The sequence below is a fragment of the Pseudorca crassidens genome, chromosome 15 (genome assembly GCF_039906515.1).
Source record: "Pseudorca crassidens isolate mPseCra1 chromosome 15, mPseCra1.hap1, whole genome shotgun sequence".
Lineage (NCBI taxonomy): Eukaryota > Metazoa > Chordata > Mammalia > Artiodactyla > Delphinidae > Pseudorca > Pseudorca crassidens.
In genome coordinates this window covers 65,026,194-65,049,702 of record NC_090310.1, presented here as the reverse complement: position 1 = coordinate 65,049,702, position 23,509 = coordinate 65,026,194, and the positions used below count along the sequence as shown (strand labels likewise).

The 23,509-nt window shown below is 40.4% G+C and overlaps 1 protein-coding gene and 1 pseudogene across 9 annotated transcripts in view; both read left to right on the top strand.

The window, feature by feature from the left end:
* The window catches only part of PIGU (phosphatidylinositol glycan anchor biosynthesis class U), a 125,279-nt gene that overhangs the window by 28,607 nt on the left and 73,163 nt on the right, over positions 1–23,509 (top strand). For all 9 annotated transcript variants that reach the window (XM_067707880.1, XM_067707876.1, XM_067707872.1 and 6 more), the window contains 2 exons: positions 1,548–1,657; positions 3,859–3,959. In XM_067707880.1, coding sequence (XP_067563981.1) covers positions 1,548–1,657; positions 3,859–3,959 — 211 coding nt within the window. The remainder of the gene's footprint in view (positions 1–1,547; positions 1,658–3,858; positions 3,960–23,509) is intronic.
* LOC137207728 (heat shock cognate 71 kDa protein-like) lies at positions 16,912–19,070 on the top strand (annotated as a pseudogene).

Below are 23,509 nucleotides of genomic sequence, written 5' to 3'. Positions count from 1 at the left end.
ATGGCTCATGGGCCCAGCTGCTCTGCGGCATGTGGGATCTTCCCGGACCGGGGCACGAACCCGTGTCCCCTGCATCGGCAGGCAGACTCTCAACTACTGCGCCACCAGGGAAGCCCTGTTCAGGTTTTTTGATTAAGCCTCTACCTAAACCTCTGCAAGAAATCTGTGGTTACCTGTATTTCTATGATTATCCTGGGATTTTCTTTTGAACTGAAAGATGGCTCTTAAAAATTTTTTTTTAGTTTAAAAATTTAAATATCCAAAATATCTAAGACATGCAAAAATATATAAAGAATAATACATACTGTGAACCTATTTCAGCTTAAAAAATAAAATACTTTACATAGAGTTGCCTCTCTCTGATACTTTCGTCTCCTTACTCCTTCTCTCTAGTTACCACTGTTCTGAATTTAGTGTTTATCGTTCCCACACATGGCCTTAATTTTTTGTGCATTTGTAAATATACCTAAGTAACATATAGTGTTATTTTGCATGCTTTTAACTTTATGTAAATGGTGTAATGCAGTATTCTGTTGCCATCTGTGTTTTCATCCTTAAATCTTTAATCACACACTACTTTGGCTTCTCTGAATTACTCTGTTTTATAATAGGTTGTGGCATTGATTTTATACTATCTAAGATCATTAAATCAGCAGGGCTACCCATTTGGGGTTCAGAGGCTTTTTCTATCTGTAGTGTGACCCATGTTTGCTTATAGGGTTGCCTAACTTTCTTTCAATCTGGAACACACCCATGAGCTTGTTGGGACACGCACAGGGGAAGGCAAGAGCTTTCCACCCCCATCTCACTCCCTGTAAACTATCCGGCTGCCCAGCCACACCCAGCTTTCCTCGTCCTTCTCTTCATCATGGTCATTTCCCACTTCCTCTGTGAAAGTCAAAAACTTGAAACAGGAGCGCTCAGAAGAAAACCCAGGACACTGTGACATTCAGGGGATCGTTTCACTTTGCGTGAAAATATTTCGCTTTGATGGAACTTTGGAATCCTTAGGCCGCTGATGATAACTCTTAAAAATGACTAAAAGCTGCTTTGCCATTCAGTCATTCATTTAGCCATTCAACAGATACTTATTGTTTGCTCACTGTGCCAGGTATTCGCAAATAAACATGGTCTCTGCCCTCATGGAACTTATAGTATAGTGAAGGAGAAAGATAGTCACATAAATAAATAAAAAAGTTCTAACTGTGAACAGTGTTATGAGATTTTTACAGTCAGGGCAGTGAGTGTGCCTTCCTGAGGAAGTGACAATTTAACTAAGATCTAAAGCTTATGTGGGAGTTAACTAGGGAAAGAGAAGAAGAGGTTGTTTGTTCTAGGTTAAATGCAAAGAACTGGGAGCAGGAGGGCAGTGGCATGTTCATGGTGCTTGAACCCAGAAAGTGAGAGGTGTGGGGAGCGAGCGTGAAATGACCCTGGAGAGGTAGGGCCAGGTCAGACAGGCCATGTGGGCCATGGAAGAACTTTTGTCTTCATCCTAAAAGCAATGGGAAGTTATTTGTTTCATGTGTTTTGTCATTTTTTTCCAGTTTAAAAAGCAGAAACTCCTCCTAGAACTAGACCAGTATGCCCCAGATGTGGCCGAACTCATCCGAACCCCTATGGAAATGCGTTACATCCCTCTGAAAGTGGCCCTCTTGTAAGTATTCTCTGACAAAACAGGGCTCAGTGCCAATGAATGTGAGGAAAATCTGATGAGACTTTCTCATGTTGTTTGTTGTGTTTTTGGAGATTTGCAGTCTTAGTCATCAAGTATTTGCTATATTTCTGTTGCACAACTGGGGTTCTGGCCAGGAAAAGAGACAGAGCCATCCTGTCTCTGTTGGGACAAAGCCTCACACAAGCACATGCACAATCGACCCTTCACAAATGCTTTTTCACTCGATGCTGATCTGGCTCCAGCCTCCTTGTAACCAGTGTTTCTAAAAAAAAAAGGTTTTCCAATTGTGATATATGGATTGCATAAAATTCTGATCTTTATGCAGCAGTTATTTCAAGCAACTCCTATGTTTCACATACAATTTAGTCCCCCATTTGTAGTTCAGAAAACTGAAGTAAAGTACCAAACAGACCCATCCCAGCTGGATGACCAGTATGAGAGAGTGGAACTTACTGAGACTCTATGAAAGAATTCTTTAGGAGTACCAGTGCTGCCTATAACTTTAATTCTTTCAGGTTATTCCTGTTTATATTCCTGAGATAGGCAAATGGGAATAATTATTCAGTCAACTAATAGTAAATGTTAATAATATACTAGTTCCTAAGGATACACAGTAAAACAAGGCAGACAAGTTTCCTCATGGAAAAACATGACCTTAGAGCTTCACATTTAGAAGGGGCCTTATGAGGACAGTTTGTTCAACCCTTTGCCTTGTGTGTGACTCTTCTATTCAGTATTCCAGATAGGTGGCTGCGTAGCTGCTTCTTGAACATCACCTGCTATTTAGAAATGGCTTTTTTTCTCCTCCCACCAAACACATTTGAGGTATCGGTTCATATCTATGTATTTTAGAAATATTGGTGGAAACTACCTAGTAGAACTAGAGGTTTGGCAACATTATGAATCCCTTATGGACTCCTATGTCTCCAGGGGGTAGTTTTGTAATAGCAGCAGCCATTTCTTTAAAGGTTGTAGAACAAGCCTATCTAATTGCTGAAAAAAAAAATCAACAATTTCTGGGCCTTTAGCTTTAGAACTGCTAATCTTACAGCTCTGAGAGGTATTGGATTTAAGGTCTTTATTTGCGCATAATAATTATAATCTCTCCCTGAGACACTGGTATGTTTCTTCCTATCTGATAATCAGAATTATGTAACTGGTCTCCCTTTTCACTTTGTCTGCCAGGAAACTCAGAGCCAGATTTAAAGCTGATTACCACAGTGTTGTAGAAGACCCATTTGTTCTTCTTTCCCTAGCCTTTACTTTTTCCTTTTATTTATGCTTTCCCTGGTCTTGATTCTTTATTTGTATTTTAATTTTGCTCTCACTTTTTATTATCTGTTCTCATTTGAGCTGCCTCAAATCTTTTGTGGAAGCAGGGTAAAAATAAATAAAAACACAGTTATGACTGTATAAGATTTCCCTATTCAGCATTTCAAATTTATTTTTTCAGTCCATTCCTTCCCACCTCAGGAAAAGACTGTTTCAGTTTAATTCCCTCCCAGTGAAAGTTCAGGTTGTCCTGTGAAGTTCAATGGCCACTAGCTTACTGAATTCAGCAGATACTTATTCTGTCCTTTGGGTCTGGCTTGGTGGGTATAGCTTGGCTGCCAAGAGAACTAAACTTAAGCTGCTCTCACCTCTTGAATGGGGTAGCCTATGTCAGAGCTTAGGAACCTGATTGAGGAAACAGTACTTTCCTGGTTTTCAGAGATAACTGTAGCCATTCCTAAAATATAGGGCTCTGTGGGAATTGGTAGAATTTTTATCACTTTTGAAACCTGAAGTAATGAAAAATATAGGTTTATTGCCAGAAAGACCTGATTTTGAATGTATTTATTAGCTTGTAAAACCTTAGGCTACTTAACCACTGAGTCTCAGTTTCCTCACCTGCAAAATGGGAATGATGTTATTGCTGGTTTACAGGATCCGTGATGATGAAATATGATGGTTTTCCATGTAACACATAGCACAGAATAGGCAGTGAATGTTCAGTGCCTTTTACTCACTGGCCACCACCCCACTCCATCCTCTTTTACTTAGGAAAACTTATTTCTAAGAAGTTGCCTTCCCTTGAGTATGGTTTTAGTAAACCTCTTGAACTTCCTGGCTATGGTGGCCAGGACTCCCTGGTCCTTTGACCAGGATTACTAATGCCAAATATGTGTGTTTTTCCCCAGCTATCTCTTAAATCCCTACACGGTCTTGTCTTGTGTTGCCAAGTCTACCTGCGCCATCAACAACACCCTCATTGCTTTCTTCATTTTGACCACGATAAAAGGTAAGGCCCCAAAGGAAGTTCAGTCCCTAATTTGTGCAGGCTTTTGTAACACTTATGCTGTGGATTAAAAAAAAAAAAAAAAAAAACTTAAAAACATTTTTTTAAATTACACAAGTAATTTTATAGAAAATTTAGATAAGCCAAGAGAAAAAAATTAATTAAAACATCCTGAAATTCTGCCACTCAGAGAGTCACTGTTAACATAGTTTAAACAAAAAACAAAAACTTCTAAAAGGCTTACAATGAGAATAGCAGTGTTCTGCCCCTTTCTTCCCATCCCTAGTTCAACTTCTTTGATGGAACTACTTTATTTTTTTGCTAGTATTTATTTCCATATTTCCAAATAAGACCTCGTATTGCTGTTTCATGAATTATAAATTTTAGACATTATCTATTGTATTCTTATTATGGGAGATAAAGATTTAGCTTTCTTTTACCAATATCTTCACTTCCCTTCTACCTGGTTTTCCTAGAGAAGTTATGTCACAGCTTTGATTAAATCAGTAGTTGGTACCTATATTTTATGACAGTATATGTATTATTCACTGCTGGGAAAAGTAATAACTATGGTTGTTTTTTCTTTCTTGTACAACCTTTTATTTTTTCTGGGATTAGTAATTGTGGGGTTTTTGCTTGTTTTTGTTTTTGTTTTGCTTTATCTTTCTGTACCAATCACTTTTTTCCCCTCAATTGCTCTGCTAGATCTTTCAAGTGCCTAACAATACAGGCATACCTAAGAGATATTGTGGGTTTGGTTCCAGATCACAGCAATAAAGCAAATATTGCAATAAAGTGAGTCACACGAATTTTTTGGATTCCCAGCACAGATAAAAGTTATGTCTACACTATACTATATTCTGTTAAGTATGCAATAGCATTATGTCTAAAAAAATGTACATAGCTTAATTTAAACATACTTTATTAATTAAAAAATTTAGCCCCTAATAAGAGAATCAGCCCGTCCTTTGAAGCTTTGAAGCCAGGCATTGACTTCTCTTTTCTAGCTATGAAAGTCCTAGATGGCATCTTCTTCTGAAATAAGGCTGTTTCGTCTACATTGAAAATCTGTTGTTTAGTGTAGCCACCTTCATTAATTGTCTTAGGTAGATCTTCTGGATAACTTGCTGCAGCTTCTACATCAGCCCTTGCGACTTCACCTTGCACTTTTATGGTCCGGAGACAGGCTTCTCTCCTTGAACCTCATGAACTAATCTCTCCTAGCTTCAAACATTTCTTCTATAGCTTCCTCACCTCTCTCAGCCTTCATAAAATTGAAGAAAGTTAGGGCCTTACTCTGGATGAGGCTTTGGCTTAAGGGAGTGTTGTGGCAGGTTTGATCTTCTCTCCAGACCACTTGGACTTTCTCCATATCAGCAATAAGGCTGTTTTGCTTTCTTATCACTCATGTGTTCACTGGAGTAGCACTTTTAATTTCCTTCAAGAACTTTACATTTGCATTACCACTTGGCTAACTGTTTGGTGCAAGAGGCCTAGCTTTCATCCTATCCCAGCTTTCGACATGCCTTCCTCACTAAGCTTAATTATTTCTAGCTTTTTTTTTCCTTTTATTTATTTATTATTTTTGGCTGCATTGGGTCTTCATTGCTGCGCGTGGGCTTTCTCTAGTTGTGGTGTGCAGCCTTTTCATTGAAGTGGCTTCTCTTGTTGCAGAGCATGGGCTCTAGGCGCACGGGCTTCAGTAGTCGTGGCACGCGGGCTTCAGTAGTTGTGGCTTGTGGGCTCTAGAGCGCAGGCTCGGTAGTTGTGGCACATGGCCTTAGTTGCTCCGCGGCATGTGGGATCTTCCTGAACCAGGGCTCAAACCTGTGTCCCCTGCATTGGCAGGCAGATTCTTAACTACTGTGCCACCAGGGAAACCCTATTTCTAGCTTTTGATTTAAAGTGAGAAGTATGCAACACTTCCTTTAACTTGAACACTCAGAGGCCATTGTATGGTTATTAATTGGCCTAATTTTAATATTAGGAAGGAATAGGGAGGCCTGAGGAGAGGGAGAGAGGTGGGGGAACAGCTAGTCTGTGAAATAGTCAGAACACAGACAACACTTATCAGTTGTTTGCCATATTATGGGCATGTGGTGCCCCCAAACAATTAAAAGAGTAACATCAAAGATCACTGATCACAGATCACCGTAACAAACATAATAATAATGAAAAATTTTGAAATATTGCAAGAATTACCAGAACATGACACAGAGACACAAAGTGAGCAAATGCTGTTGGAAAAATGGCTCTGATAGACTTACTTAATGCAGGGTTGCCACAGACCTTCAATTTGTAAAAAACACAATATCTGCAAAGTACAGTAAAACAAAGTAGGTCTGTAGTTTTTTAAAAAAATGTTAAGTACATCAAATAGTTTATTGGTTCCATTATTTTTCTGGAGATCTGCCTCACACATCTTTCATCCTGTACCAGTCTGTCCTGGTTGTTGTCTGGTCTTGATGCAAAGCTGTCATAGTGGAACTTTTCCTTATAATTCTCTTGTATTGTATCCCTTTCCTAGATTCCTTTTTTCGTTTACTGATTTTTTTCCTCGGTTTTCCTAAAGTACTTCCTCTAGTAGTTTTCTAAGAAAGGGTGTGTGAGATATGTATTTTGAATCATTCCACACATGAAAAAATGTGTTTTTCTAACTTAGCACCAGATTAATAGTTGGGGCAAGGTATAGAATTCTAGACTGGAAAAAATTTTCCTTCAGAATTTTGAAGGCATTGCTTCACTGTGTTCTAGCATCCCGGTTGCTGTTGGACAGTTTGAAGCCATTATACGTAACCTAATTTTTTCTTTGAAAGATTTAAGATCTGCTTTTTATCCTCAGTATTTTGAAATTTCATGATGCTATGTCTACTTGGTTCTTTTTTTCATTCATTACTGGGTACTTGGTAGGCCCTTTCAAAATAGAGACTAGTGTCCTTTAGTTCTAGAAGATATTCCAGTACTGTTTTTCAAATTCTCTCTCCTCTCTGTTTTCTCTGTCCTCTCATTTGGGGTGTCTATTGGATATTGGACTTTTTGGATTGATCTAATTTGTGTGTTTTATTTTCTATTGATTTAAGTTCTTTCTTGGTCTCCAGTTGTTTCTTTGAAGCATCATTATTATTTTATCACCATGATATCCTCTCTTATCTCTCTGAGTTTTCTTGGTTTTGTTTTCAGTTTCCATTTGTTCTCCATTGTTCTCTTTGTCTTCCTGGATTCCCCCCCACCCTGCCTTTTTTTTCTGTTTGTCTTGGGCTCTGTCTTTCATATGGGTAGATTTTCTCTTATTTATGGTGATCCTTGGCTGTCTGCTTATTATTTAAGAAGGTTAGAAGGATGGGGTATGTAGGGATAGTCACCTGGCTGCACATAGTTGAGGTGAGACCTGGGGTTCTGCCTGGTCTGTATACAAACGTTCAGCTTGATTCTCATCTCTGTAACTTACCCCCACCTGCCATAGTATCTGATAACCTTCAAGGTGCTGGATCTCTCAGAAGTTGTATGGGGTGAGTTGGCCTGATTTTTATTGGTATTCCTCTCTGCAGGCCATTGAGCTGTAATTTCTTCCATAATGCTCAGTCATTTATCCCTCTTCCTCCTGCTTTTAATGTTTCCACTATTATGTTAAAATTTATTTTGCTATAGTCTCTTCTGTTAATTTGTTATTTAAGACTATTTTTAATGCTTTATTGTCATTTTAGTGAGGTTATTGGAGGGAAAGATGATATACATGTGATTAATCTACCATTTTTCACTAGAAGTCTATTAGCATTGGAGGTATATTTTTCCAGATTTTTCCCTCATTTTTCTTTTACACTTTTAAATATTGTATCAGTTAACTGTCATCACAAAAATGTTATTTGACAAACCACTCCAAAACTCAGTGGCTTAAAACAACAATACGCATTCACTTAGCTCATGTGTCTGTAAGTCAGATAGGTGTCAGCTGATCTAGGTTGAATGTGGCTAGGCAGTTTGTTGGTTTCATCGGGGCTCATTCATGCATTGGCAGCTGACTGTAGTTGGCTCATCTAGGCTGGGCTCTTCACCACATGTCTGTCATCCTCATGGACCAGGGGACTAATTTAGGCATATTCTTCTTATAGTGATGGCAGAGACACAACTGTGAGCAAGCCCAATCAGGCTTGAGCTTTTGAAGTTCTGGTTGTATCACATGTGCTTACATCACATTGATCAAAACAAAACATGGGTGATCTCAGGTGTGAGTATTTCCATCCTGTCCACAATGGGGGGGCACTGCAAAGTTATATGGCAAAGAGCCTGGACATAGGGAGGGGTTAAGAATTGGGGACAAAAATACAGTCTGCCACATGTCAGTAAACATTTAGTCTGTCATTTTTCATGGCTGCTTACTGTTCCGTTGTCTTGATGAATAAATAGAAATTCTTTAACCAACTTCTATTAAATATCTAGTTAATTTCCCAGTTTTCAGCTGTTTAAATAATACTATAATTTTCTTTCTTTTTTTTAATTTAAAAATTTTTTTGGCCTCATCATGTGGCTTCTGGGATCTTAGCTCCCCAACCAGGGATCGAACCCGGGCCACAGCAGTGAAAGTGCTGAGTCTTAACCACTGGACTGCCAGGGAATTCCCATACAGTTAATTTTCTAATGTAATTTCTAACAGTAATTGTCACACACATGTTCAATTATTTTCTTACTCTAAAGTCCTAGAAATAGAATTATTGTGTCACTGCGTGTATACCTTCTTTAGGATTTCTGAAATTTATCACTAAATTGCCTTCAAGAGTTTTACCAATGTGTACTCGGATAAGAAGTGTATGAGAGCTCTTATTTCCCTACATTATTGCTGAATAATTTGCACACTGAGGAAATAAAGACTCAAAAGTTGTACATAGGACCTTTTACTTAGAGTTTACTTACCTTTCCTAGGGTGGCACGCGGGAATGACTTAGGTCTTCATAAGACATTGCTTCTCTTGGAGTGGTTGTAGTTAGTCTTTCTGTAGGTCATTTAGTTTAACTTATTATCAGGTTACTTGAAATGACTCTTTGCTGTCTGTGAACATCCCCTGCCTCAGTTCCTGTTTCCAGAGTGTCCAGCTCAGGTAGACTCATTTATGAAGGTGCCTGGTGTCCATTAAAGTAAGGACTGTATGAGGCAGCCTGGCAGAAGGGATTGAGCACTGGCCTTTGGAAATGTCACCTTTAAAATAGCTGAGCACAGAGGTAGAAAGACTAAAGACATGCTCTCTGAGGTGTGTACAATAGAAGTCTCACACAAAAATGTAAAGTATGCCATTTTAAGAACATCTTTCAAAAGACCCTTTAAGTCAATGGAATGATTTTGTTTGGGGGAAAAAATGTAAAAAAGTTATATGTCACTCCTTTGCAGCCACATTGTTTTGGTTCCACAGAAAAAAAATTTTTTTATTATGTCACTCTAGATTTCTGTCAAATGAATTTTATGAACATTTTTGTAATATTGTATGCACAATTTTGTTTTAATTTTATTACTTGTTTCGTATGAATCATGAATGACATTAGTCACATTTGTTAATTTCTTTACATCAAAATTTAAGTTTTTAAACTTTTAGGAGTAGTTCAAGTACGTGGTAAAAATAAAAGAAATTCAAACATATGAAATGAGAAGTAAAAGTCTTTTATCATCCCACCCCACCCCACCTCCACTTCCATTCCTCAGGTATGTTTGTCATGGGGTCCTAGGCCTTCCCTTTTGCTGGACACTTAAGTTATTTTCCATTGTTGGCAGCTGTAAGTAGAGACCGTCGCAAGTAACATTTCTAATCTGTTAAAATATTTGAAGAATTCTATTTTAGTTAGGTCTCTGAACTATTCTCTTTGAATATATTAGTAATCCCTATTAGCAGTATATACAAAGTTCAGTTATAAAATCTGCAGGTCATATTTCTATATTTCACATTTGTACCACATAATTAGATATTTAATAAAATTTGTGAAGGAATAATTCACTCTTTAAAGAAGAAAACAGTTGGGAGATTTCACAAAAGAAGGGATCTAAATGACTAAAAACTATGAAAAAATATTCAACTCCTTAGATAACTAATAAAGAAAAGCAAATTGAAATAACAAAGAAGTGGTTTTTTATTCCCTTTCAAATTGGCAAAGATTTTAGAAGACAATTCTCAGTTCTGGCAAAGTGCTATCAAACTGGCATTTTCCCACATGGCAAGTTGACTTATAAATTAGTACAGCCCTCTTGGGAAGCAGTTTGGCAGTAGTTCAAGTGTTTGTTCTTTTGATTTATGAATTTTAATTTTGATAACCTATCCTAAAGTAGTGCAGAATTACAGACCAAGCTTTATGATGCTAAGTCATTAATTGCAGGATTATTTATAATGATTAGAAAAATTGGAAAATACTTCAAAGTAGAGAGAGGAATGGCTAAGTAAAACATGGTTTGCCCATGTAATTAAAGAAAATACAGTTTACCCATGCACACGATATTTGAAAATAATTGTAAATTATGTGAGGATACATTTATTTTTTAAAAGCTGAATACAAAATTGTATATTTTAATAAAGTATGATCTCAACTATGTTAAAACTACAACACAAATAGAAATAGATTCCAAAAGAGTAATACTTGTTTCTGCAGAGTAAGTTAGTAATTTTTATTTCCTCCTCATATCTGTTTTTTCCCAAAGTTTCTTCAGTGAGCACATAATTTAAAATAAATTGATTGATAAGAAGATAGGGACAGTGGAAGTAAACTATGTACCTCTCTCCCCAGACTTCCGTGGAGCAGGTGCCCCCACAGAAGGGAGTGGCCTCATTTGCTTTGTCCCCTTGACTCCTTCTACTTGCCCTCCTTTGACTTTCTTTGTGGCAGCCCAGGGTTGCCTGGGACACGCTGAGAGCCACAGGCCAGGAGAAAGCCCAGGCCATTGTATTGTGATGTCCTTGTTGGGGTGTTGGCCAGGAAACTCAAATCTGTGGGCAAGATTGATTTGTTTAGTGGAGCAGCTTGGGTTTTACTTCAAAGGTTGGGGCTTTGGTGAAGGAGCTACTTAAAATACTCCATCCCTCTGAAGTCATCTTCATTAGGCTTTCAAAAGGAAAACAAACAGGTGTTAATAGGTACTCCTGCTTATTCACTGTTGGTGTTTGTCAACAATGAGATGCTCCATACTAGAAATTCTTGAGGTTTGCCGCCCAAGGACCCTTCCGATTCTCCTTATTCCACCAAAAGAGACCTGAGTGACAGGGCTTGCTTCCCAAGGAAAAAGAAGAATCAGTACTATCAGAGGTGGTTCAGAGTAAGAGCTCAGGCTGCTGTGATGTCAGACAGATGTCAATGAAAAAATGTTACCTGCAAAATCAGTAAACAAGTGTGTCACAGCCCTCAAGCCATCACATTACAGCTGCCCCTATGATGAGCCCCGAGGGAACTCAGGATAGAAACAGGATGCTCCCCATCTAGAGGTCAGCCACTGCAGCCACCCCCGAAGGTGCACCCTGAGGAGACTCAGGATGAGAAAGCACAGGCCCAGATAGCTGAGGTGCATATCAAAGGAATGATTTCAGAGAGCCCAGACGCTTGCATCTTCCCATACATAGAAAAGCGCTAAATTCCTTAACTTGAGATACCTGGTTTTCTCTAATTAACAGTAATCTTTTGATGTTCCGACTACATGGTCTTTGTTGCAAAAACTACTATATATCTTGGCTCCTCTCTTACGTCTTTGGAAGCAGTCTCTCAGAGCTATCTGAGATGCTGTGTCCCAGGCTTAAGTCCTCAGTTTTGTCCGCCACATAAAACATAACTCTCAACCTTTAGGTTGTGCATTTTTTTTTCAGTCGACACAGATCTGATAGCTAATTCTAGTTCTAGCACTTCCTGGCATTATCACTTTAAGCAAGTCACTTAACTGTTTAGGACCTCAGTTTCCTTGTCTATAACATGGGGACTGAAACAGTCCCTACTGCATAGAGTAAATGTAAAGAATGAATGAGATGAGGAGGAAAAAAAATGAATGAGATGGTGCATGTGAAACACTTAGCATAGTGTGGGAGCATGAACTAGATGCTCAGTAAATGGTGGTGCTGATTGTTACTCTTGATAATATTAAAAGATCCCTCAGGACTTCCTCTTGGGAGAACACCAGAATCACAACTAACTGCTGAACAATTATTGACAGGAAAACACTGGAACTCACCAAAAAAGATACCACATGTCCAATGACACAGGAGAAGCCACAATGAGATGGTAGGAGGGGTGCAATCACAATAAAATCAAATCCCATTACCACTGGGTGGGTGACTCACAAACTGGAGAACAATTATAGCACAGAAGTCCACACACTGGAGTGAAGGTTCTGAGCCCCATGTCAGGCTTCCCAACCTGGGGGTCTGGCAATGGGAGGAGGAATTCCCAGAGAATCAGACTTTGAAGGCTAGCAGGATTTGATTGCAGGACTTTGACAGGACTGGGGGAAATAGAGACTCCACTCTTGGAGGGCACACAAAAGAGTGTGCACATCAGGACCCAGGGGGAAGGAGCAGTGACCCCGCTGGAAACTGAACCAGACCTACCTGCTAGTGTTGGAGGGTCTCCTGCAGAGGCAGGGTCGGCTGTGACTCACCATGGGGACAGGGACACTGGCAGCAGAAGCTCAGGGAAGTAATCCTTGGCGTAAGCCCTCCCAGAGTCCACCATTAGTTCCACCAAAGACCCTGTAGGCACCAGTGCTGGGTCGCCTCAGGCCAAACAACAAGCATGGAGGGAACTCAGCCCCACCCATCAGCAGACAGGCAGATTAAAGTTTTACTGAACTCTGCCCACCAGAGCAACACCCAGCTCTACCCACCACCAGTCCCTCCCATCGGGAAGCTTGCACAAGCCTCTTAGATAGCCTCATCCACCAGAGGGCAGACAGCAGAAGCAAGAAGAATTACAATCCTGCAGCCTGTGGAATGAAAACCACATTCACAGAAAGATAGACAAAGTGAAAAGGCCAAGGACTATGTACCAGATGAAGGAAGAAGATAAAACCCCAGAAAAACAACTAGATGAAGTGGAGATAGGCAACCTTCCAGAAAAAGAGTTCAGAATAATGATAGTGGAGATGATCCAGAACCTTGGGAAAAGAATGGAGGTAAAGATCAGAAGATGCAAGAAATCTTTAAAAAAGACCTAGAAGAATTAAAGAACAGAGATGAACAATACAATAACTGAAATGAAAAATACACTAGAAGGAATCAATAGCAGAATAACTGAGGCAGAAGAACAGATAAGCGACCTGTAAGACAAAATGGTGGAAATCACTGCTATGGAACAGAATAAAGAAAAAAGACTGAAAAGAAATGAAGACAGCCTAAGAGACCTCTGGGACAACATTAAACGCAACAACATTCGCATTATAGGGGTTCCAGAAGGAGAACAGAGAGAGAAAGGACCCGAGAGAATATTTGAAGAGACTATAGTCGAAAACTTCCCTAACATGGGAGAGGAAATACCCACCCAAGTCCAGGAAGTACAGAGAGTCCCAGGTAGGATAAACCCAAGGAGAAATACGCTGAGACACGTAGTAATCAAGTTGAGAAAAATTAAAGACAAAGAAACATTATTAAAAGCAACAAGGGAAAAACGACAAGTAACATACAATGGAACTCCCATAAGGTTAACAGCTGATTTCTCAGCAGAAATTCTACAAGCCAGAAGGAAGTGGCACAATATATTTAAAGTGATGAAAGGGAAGAACCTACAAACAAGAATACTCTACCCAGCAAGGATTTCATTCAGATTTGATGGAGAAATCAAAAGCTTTACAGACAAGCAAAAGCTAAGAAAATTCACCACCAAACCAACTCTACAACAAATGCTAAAGGAACTTCTGTAAGTGGGAAACACAAGAGAAGAAAAAGGGCCTACAGAGGGCTTCCCTGGTGGCGCAGTGGTTGAGAGTCCGCCTGCCGATGCAGGGGACACGGGTTCGTGCCCCGGTCCGGGAAGATCCCACATGCCGCGGAGCAGCTGGGCCCGTGAGCCATGGCCGCTAAACCTGCGCGTCTGGAGCCTGTGCTCCGCAACAGGAGAGGCCACAACAGGAGAGGCCCATGTACCGCAAAAAAAAAAAAAAAGGGCCTACGGAAACAAACCCAAAACAATTAAGAAAATGGTAACAGGAACATACATGTCAATAATTACCTTAAATGTGAATGGATTAAATGTTCCAACCAGAAGACACAGGCTGGCTGAATGGATACAAAAACAAGACCCATATATATGCTGTCTACAAGAGACCCACTTCAGACCTAGGGACACATACAGACTGAAAGTGAGGGGGTGGAAAAAGATATTCCATGCAAGTGGAAATCAAAAGAAAGCTGGAGTCGCAAAACTCTTATCAGATAGAATAGACTTTAAAATAAAGAATGTTACAAGAGACAAGGAAGGATACTACATAATGATCAAGGGATCAGTCCAAGAACAAGGGCTTACCGGGTGGTGCAGTGGTTAGGAATATGCCTGCCAGTGCAGGGGACACGGGTTCAGACCCTGGTCCAGGAAGATCCCATGTGCCACAGAGCAGTGAAGCCCGTGAGCCACAACTACTAAGCCTGCACTCTATTGCCTGCGAGCCACAACTACTGACTCGTGCACCTAGAGCCCATGCTCCACAACAAGAGAGGCCACTGCAGTGAGAAGCCCGTGCACTGCAAGGAAGAGTAACCCCTGCTCACTGCAGCTAGAGAAAGCCTGCATGCAGTAATGAAGACCCAACACAGCCAAAAATAAATAATAAATTTATAAAAAATATACAAGAAGAAGATATAACAATTATAAATATATATGCACCCAACACAGGAGCACCTCAATACATAAGGCAAATGCTAACAGCTATAAAAGAGGAAATCAACAGTAATACAATAGTTACTGTTGTAATTATCGTAATAGTGGGGGGCTTTAGCACTTCACTTACACCAATGGACAGATCGTTCAGACAGAAAATTAATAAGGAAACACAAGCTTTAAATGACACAATAGACCAGATAGATTTAACTGATATTTATAGGACATTCCATCCAAAAACAGCAGATTACACTTTCTTCTCAAGTGCACACGGAACATTCTCCAGGATACATCACATCTTGGGTCACAAATCAAGCCTCAGTAAATTTAAGAAAATTGAAATCATATCAAGCATATTTTCCAACCACAACGCTATGGTTTATTAGAAATAAATTACAGGGAAAAAACCATAAAAAACACAAACACATGGAGGCTAAACAACACAGTACTAAATAACCAAGAGATCACTGAAGAAATCAAAGCGGAAATAAAAAAATACCTAGAGACAAATGACAACGAAAACACAACAATCCAAAACCTATGGGATGCAGCAAAAGCAGTTCTAAGAGGGAAGTTTATAGCAATACAATCCTACCTCAGGAAACAAGAAAAATCTCAAATAAACAATCTAACCTTACACCTAAGGGAACTAGAGAAAGAAGAACAAACAAAACCCAAAGTTAGCAGAAGGAAATAAATCATAAAGATCAGAGCAGAAATAAATGATATAGAAACAAAACAATAGCAAAGATCAATAAAACTAAACGCTGGTTCTTTGAGAAGAGAAACAAAATTGATAAACCATTAGCCAGACTCATCAAGAAAAAGAGGGAGAGGACTCAAATCAATAAAATTAGAAATGAAAAAGGAGAAGTTACAACAGACACAGCAGAAATACAAAGGCATCCTAAGAGACGACTACAAGCAACTCCATGCCAATAAAATGGACAACCTGGAAGAGATGGACAAATTCTTATCACCTTCCAAGACTGAATCGGGAAGAAATAGAAAATATGAACAGAACACTCACAAGTAATGAAATTGAAACTATGGTTAAAAATCTTCCAACAAACAAAAGTCCAGGACCAGATGGCTTCACAGGTGAATTCTATCAAACATTTAGAGAAGAGCTAACACCCATCCTTCTCAAACTCTTCCCAAAAATTGCAGAGGAAGGAACACTCCCAAATTCATATTATGAGGCCACCATCACCCTGATACCAAAACCAGACAAAGATACTACAAAAAAAGAAAATTTCAGACCAATATCACTGATGAATATAGATGCAAAAATCTTCAACAGAATACTAGCAAACAGAATCCAACAGCACATTAAAAGGATCATATACCATGATCAAGTGGGATTCATCCCAGAGATTCAAGGATTCTTCAATATATGCAAGTCAATCAATGTGATATACCATATTAACAAATTGAAGAATAAAAACCATATGATCATCTCAATAGATGCAGAAAAAGCTTTTGACAAAATTCAGCATCCATTTATGATAAAAACTCTGCAGAAAGGGCATAGAGGGAACCTACCTCAGCATAATAAAGGCCTTATATGACAAACCCACTGCAAACATCATTCTCAATGATGAAAAACTGAAAGCATTTCCTCTAAGATCAGGAACAAGACAAGGATGTCCACTCTAGCCACTCTTATTCAACATAGTTTTGGAAGTCCTAGCCACGGCAATCAGAGAAGAAGAAGAAATAAGAGGAATACAAATTGGAAAAGAAGAATTAAAACTGTCACTGTTTCAGATGAAATGATACTATACGTAGACAATCCTAAAGATGCCACTAGAAAACTACTAGAGCTAATCAATGAATTTGGTAAAGCCGCAGGATACAAAATTAATGCACAGAAATCTCTTGCATTCCTATACACTAACAACGAAAGATCAAAAAGAGAAATTAAGGTAACAATCCCATTCACCGTTGCAACAAAAAGAATAAAATACCTAGGAATAAACCTACCTAAGGAGGTAAAAAACCTGTACTCAGAAAACTATAAGACACTGATGAAAGAAATCAAAGAAGACACAATCAGGTCTCATTGAACACGGCAGCAGCTTTCCAGATTGCTGTTTTCTCCTCCAGGGGACCCGGGCCTGCGCTCAGCAGCCATGTCTAAGGGACCTGCAGTTGGCATTGATCTTGCACCACCTTTTCTTGTGTGGGTACCTTCCAGCATGGAAAGGTGGAAATAATTGCCAGTGATCACGGGAACCGAACTACCCCAAGCTATGTCGCCTTTACTGATACCAAATGATTGATTGGTGATGCTGCAAAGAACCAAGTTGCAAGAATCCCACCAACATGGGTTTTGATGCCAAACGCCTCATTGGACGAAGATTTGATGATCTGTTGTCCAGCCTGATATGAAGCATTGGCCCTTTATAGTGGTGAATGATGCAGGCAGGCCTAAGGTTCAAGTAGAATACAAGGGAGAGACAAAAAGTTTCTATCCAGAGGAGGTGTCATCCATGGTTTTGACAAAGATGAAGGAAATAGCAGAAGCCCTACCTTGGGAAGACTGTTACTAATGCTGTTGTCACAGTACCTGCTTACTTTAATGATTCTCAGCGTCAGGCTACCAAAGATGCTGGAACTATTGCTGGGCTCAATGTACTTAGAATCATCAACGAGCCAACTGCTGCTGCTGTTGCCTATGACTTAGACAAAAAGATTGGAGCAGAAAGAAATGTGCTGATCTTTGATTTAGGTGGTGGCACTTTTGATGTGTCAGTCCTCACTACTGAGGATGGAATCTTTGAGGTGAAGTCTACAGCTGGAGATACCCACTTAGGTGGAGAAGACTTTGACAACTGGATGGTCAACCATTTTATTGCAGAGTTCAAGTGCAAGCACAAGAAGGGCATCAGTGAGAACAAGAAGGCTGTCTGTTGCCTTCGTATTGCTTGTGAGCATGCTAAGTGCACTTTCTCTTCCAGCACCCAGGCCACTATTGAGATTGATTCCCTTTATGAAGGAATCAACTTCTATACCTCAATTACCTGTGCCTGATTTGAAGAACTGAATGCTGACCTGTTCCATGGCACACTGGACCCTGTGGAGAAAGCCCTTCAGGATGCCAAGCTAGACAATTCTCAGATCCATGATATTGTCCTGGTGGGTAGTTCAACCCGCATCCCCAAGAATCAGAAACTTCTACAGGACTTCTTCAGTGGGAAAGAACTGAACAAGAGCATCAACCCTGATGAGGCTGTTGCTTATGGTGCAGCTGTCCAGGCAGCCATTTTATCTGGAGACAAATCTGAAAATGTTCAAGACTTGCTGCTGTTGGATGTCACTCCTCTTTCCCTTGGAATTGAAACTGCTGGTGGAGTCATGACTGTCCTCAAGAGCAACACCACCATTCCCACCAAGCAGACGCAGACCTTCACAACCTACTTGGACAACCAGCCCGGTATTCATTCAGGTTTATGAAGGTGAGCATGCCATGACCAAGGATAACAACCTGCTTGGCACGTTTGAACTCACAGGCGTACCTCCTGCCCCCTGTGGTGTTCCTCAGATTGAAGTCACTTTTGATATTGATGCCAATGGCATCCTCAATGTCTGCTGTGCATAAGAGCACAGGAAAAGAGAACAAGATTACCATCACTAATGACAAGGGCTGTTTGAGCAAGGAAGACATTGAATGCATGGTTCAGGAAGCAGAGAAGTACAAAGCTGAAGATGAGAAGCAGCGGGATGAGTTGTCTTCGAAGGATTCTCTTGAATCCTGTGCTTTCAACATGAAAGCTACTGTTGACAATGAGAAACTTCAAGGCAAGATTAATGATGAGGACAAACAGAAGATTCTTGATAAGTGTAATGAAATAATCAACTGGCTTGATAAGAACCAGACTGCAGAGAAAAAAGAATTTGAACATCAGCAGAAGGAGCTAGAAAAAGTCTGCAACCCCATCATTACCAAGCTGTACCAGAGCTCAGGAGGAATGCCAGGAGGAATGCCCGGGGGCTTCCCTGGTGGTGGAGCTCCTTCATCTGCTGGTGCCTCCTCTGGGCCCACCATTGAAGAGGTTGATTAAGCCAACCTAGCATAGATTCAGCATTGTTCCACAAAACATTGAAGGACCCAAATTTGTAGCAAATTCCATGGCAGTTTTAAAGTTGAGCTGCTGTAATAAACTCGGCATTCTTGATACTTGAACATGGAATATGTGCACAGGGAAAGGAAATAACACTGCACTTTACAAGCACTGTATTGTAAGTGGAAAATGCAATGTCAAATAAAACGGTATTTAAAATTGGCACCATAAAAAAAAAAGATGACACAAACAGATGTAGAGATATACCATGTTCTTGGATTGGAACAATCAATATTGTGAAAATGACTGTACTACTCAAAGCAATCTACAGAGTCAATGCAATCCCTATCAAATTACCAGTGGCAGTTTTTATAGAACTAGAACAAAAAATCTTGAAATTTGTATGGAGACACAGAAGACCCTGAATAGCCAAAGCAATCCTGAGGGAAAAAAACAGAGCTGGAAGAATCAGACTCCCTGACTTCAGACTCTACTACAAAGCTACAGTAATCAAGACAATATGGTACTGGCACAAAAACAGAAATATAGGTCAAATGGAACAGGATAGAAAGCCCAGAGATAAACCCACGCACCTATGGTCAACTAATCTATGACAAAGGAGGCAAGGATATACAATGGAGAAAAGACAGTCTTTTCAATAAGTGGTGCTGGGAAAACTGGACAGCTACATGTAAAAGAATGAAATTAGAACACCATACACAAAAATAAACTCAAAATGGATTAAAGACCTAAATGTAAGACCGGACACTTATAAAACTCTTAGAGGAAAACATAGGAAGAACACTCTTTGACTTGACATAAATCACAGCAAGATCTTTTTTGATCCACCTCCTAGAGTAATGGAAATAAAAACAAAAATAAACAAATGGGACCTAATGAAGCTTAAAAGCTTTTGCATAGCAAAGGAAACTAAACAAGATGAAAAGACAGCCCTCAGAATGGGAGAAAATATTTGCAAACGAAGCAACGGACAAAGGATCAATCTCCAAAATATATAAACAGCTCATGCAGCTCAATATAAAAAACAAGCAACCCAATCAGAAAATGGGCAGAAGAACTAAATAGACATTTCTCCAAGGAAGACATACAGATGGCCAAGAGGCACATGAAAAGCTTCTCAACATCACTAATTATTAGAGAAATGCAAATCAAAGCTACAATGAGGTATCACCTCACACCAGTTAGAATGGGCATCTTCAGAAAATCTACAAACAACAAATGCTGGAGAGGGTGTGCAGAAAAGGGAACCCCCTTGCACTCTTGGTGGGAATGTAAATTGATACAGCCACTGTGGAGAACAGTATGGAGGTTCCTTAAAAAACTAAAAACAGAATTACCATATGACCCAGCAATCCTACTACTGGGCATATACCCAGAGAAAAATATAATTCAACAAGACACATGCACCCCAATGTTCATTGCAGCACTATTTACAATAGGCAAGTCATGGAAGCAACTTAAATGCCCATCGACAGATGAATGGATAAAGAAGGTGTGGTACATATATACAGTGGAATATTGCCATAAAAAGGAATAAAATTGGGTCATTTGTAGAGATGTAGATGGACTTACAGACTGTCATTCAGAGTGAAGTAAGTCAGAAAGAGAAAAACAAATATCATATATTAACACATATATGTGGAACCTAGAAAAATGGTACAGATGAACCGGTTTGCAAGGCAGAAATAGGGACACAGATGTAGAGAACAAATGTATGGACACCAAGGGTGGAAAGCAGGTGGTGGGGAGTGGTGGTGGGATGAATTGGGAGATTGGGATTGACATATATACACTAATATGTATAAAATAGATAACTAATAAGAATGTGCTGTATAAAATAAAATAAATGAAAGATCCCTCAGAATTGACAGGGTCTTCCTGAGCTTTCTGGTTTTTTTGTTTTTTTTTTAAATTTATCTATTTAATTTATTTATTTTTGGCTGCATTGGGTCTTCGTTGCTGCGTGCGGGCTTTCTCTAGTTACAATGAGCAGGGACTACTCTTAAGTGCGGTGCGCGGGCTTCAGTAGTTTTGGCACATGGGCTCAGTAGTTGTGACACGTGGGCCCTAGAGCGCAGGCTCTTTAGTTGTGGCTCATGGGCTTAGTTGCTCCGCGACATGTGGGATTTTTCTGGACCAGGGGGCTCAAACCCATGTCCCCTGCATTGGCAGGTAGATTCTTAAGCACTGCGCCACCAGGGAAGCCCCTTCCTGAGTTTTCTGGAGAAAACTGGGAGAAGGTTAAAATGAGAGGTTCTCTTCCTGGAGCCCAGCCCTGGAAGAACATGGCAGAGTGATGAACCTGAGCTCTGATGAGCCCATCACTTCTATATGAGGTTCCTCTGCGAAAAATGAGGCCTTACCCATGAAGAGGGTCTTAGAGGACCCAAAGGCCCAAGGACCCTAGGACGAAGCAGCCTGGGGTTTTGTCAGATCAACCCAAAACCTGCTGGTTCTAGTTACCTGTGCTGTAGCCTCAGGCAAATCACACAGCCTCTAGAGCTTCAGTTTGATTCCAGAGATAAGATCTGCCTCACGGATTAGTAGAGGAATAAATAAGAAACACAGAATGCTTAGCATGATTCCTTAGCAAAACCCGCTCAACAAATAGTTGCTCTGCTTATTGTGATTTTTATGGTACAGCCATAGATTGAGAATCAAGAAGGTAGCATAGTGCTGCAGTTACAGATTGGGGGCTCTGGAATGAGACTGTCTGGTTTCAAATTCTATCACCATTCACTGGTTTTGTGACCCTGAGCAAATAAAGTCTCTGTCCTTCAGTTTACTTATCTGTGAAATGGGGATAGTAATTTTATCCGCTCCGTGGAGTTACTGGAAGGACTAAATGACTTAATACATGTAAAATGCTTATAGTCGTGGCTGGAACAGAGTATGTGCTCAGAGAATTGTCATCATCATCATCACTGATGTGGATGGACTACTCTGAGAAAGACTGTGCTGTTGAAAGAACACTTGGCAAGGAGTATAGAACACTGGGCCAGGCCCTAGCCCCTCCTCCTGCCCAGTAGTCTTGCTTGCTCTCAGGCCCTAGTGCAACTTCCTCTTCTGAGTGTCCTGGGAGACCTCAGCCCTTTTGACCACATTCCTATCTGTCCTACTGCCAGTTCTGGTACAGGTCACTGTCTGTGACCCAGTCTCTGCTCATTCTACTTGAATTCCTTATCTTGAACCAGTTTCCATAGCTCCACCTCACCTACATTCCTCCTCTGTCCTGTAGCTCTGCCACCCACCCAGGCCCAAGTCACTTCAAGGTGCAGTCCCTGGAGGCAGAGTGTTACAGGTCTTGCCCAGGCTTGTGGCCGCCATGCTGACACCAAAAAAGAGTTGGAAGACATATTCAAAGCTAGATTGGATAGATAATGAAATTCCCTGATACTGTAGCCAGTGCACATATACATTTGACTGATTTACTTTAGTATTCTTATGATAAGGCCAAAGACTAGAGCTTGTACAGGAAATCTAGTGACTGGGTATCTGGGCCATTCTAGCAGATAAATGGTAGATTATATCTTTTTTTGGTAAAATTCACAGTCTTCTTGGTATAGTTCCTCCTGGTTAGATGAGCAGGATGCCCTAGCTCTTGCCCAAATGAGGCTGCCACTTCAGACATTATTTGAGTTGTCATGTCTAGGCTTGTAGACATGTGTTTGATTGACTGTGCAAGCTAAGCCTTCCCCGATGTGACCCCTACCTACCTGCTTGCTGAGACTTTTTAGATTATAACTTTTTTGTTGAAGTATAACACAAACAGAAAAGTGCACAAATCATTAGTGTACAATTCAATGAATTTTCACAAAATGATGAGTAACCAACACTCACATTAAGAAACAGGGATGTTACCAACATCCACAAAAGCCCCTTTTTCACCCTCTTCCAGTCACTCCTTCCAACTCTGTTTTTGCCATGTTGAGCTAATTATAGTCTCTGCCCCTCCACCCCTAGCACACCATTCTTTCCGTCGCCTTCCTGCCTGTGCACATGCTCTTCCCTTGGACTGCCGGCCTCATCTACTCATTGTTCAAAACTCAGTTGTCAGCTTCCCCTGATGCGCTCCAAATACTTCCTTTGTACTTTCCTCCCATATTTTGTCATTGTTTACTGGGAGCTCCCTGAGGACAGAGACTGTCTGAGTCACCAGTCTCCCGCACCCAGCACGGCTTGGCATAGGGCAGACACTCCAGAAATGTTGGCGTGTTGCATGGTTCATCTAAAATATCTGAAGACACCTTTTACTTTTTTCTTCCCTGACCCTGCCCCAAGCACATAGCCTCCTCCTGCCTTCCTAACCCATTCTTCTTGCCTCTTCTAGTTTTTTTAAAAAAACGTGTCAGCCCTGTCTGAGTCTCTTGTGTGCCTCCATCCTCCCCCTCACTTTTGCTCAGACTGTACATGTGCCCCATCCACACCTGCCCCAGCATCCCACACACCAGGCTCCTGACTGTTGCAGCACCACTTTTCTGCCCCCAGACCAGAGGCCTCAGCCATCCGATAGTTTACTCCACATTCTCTGTGCTGGCTCCCTACCACAAGTCCTCAGCTGCTATGCTGCAGGCTCTGTTTTATTCAAGAGTCAGATTTATCTTGTGCTTTTCCCATGTTTCATTACTCTGTGTTTTTTGTTTCA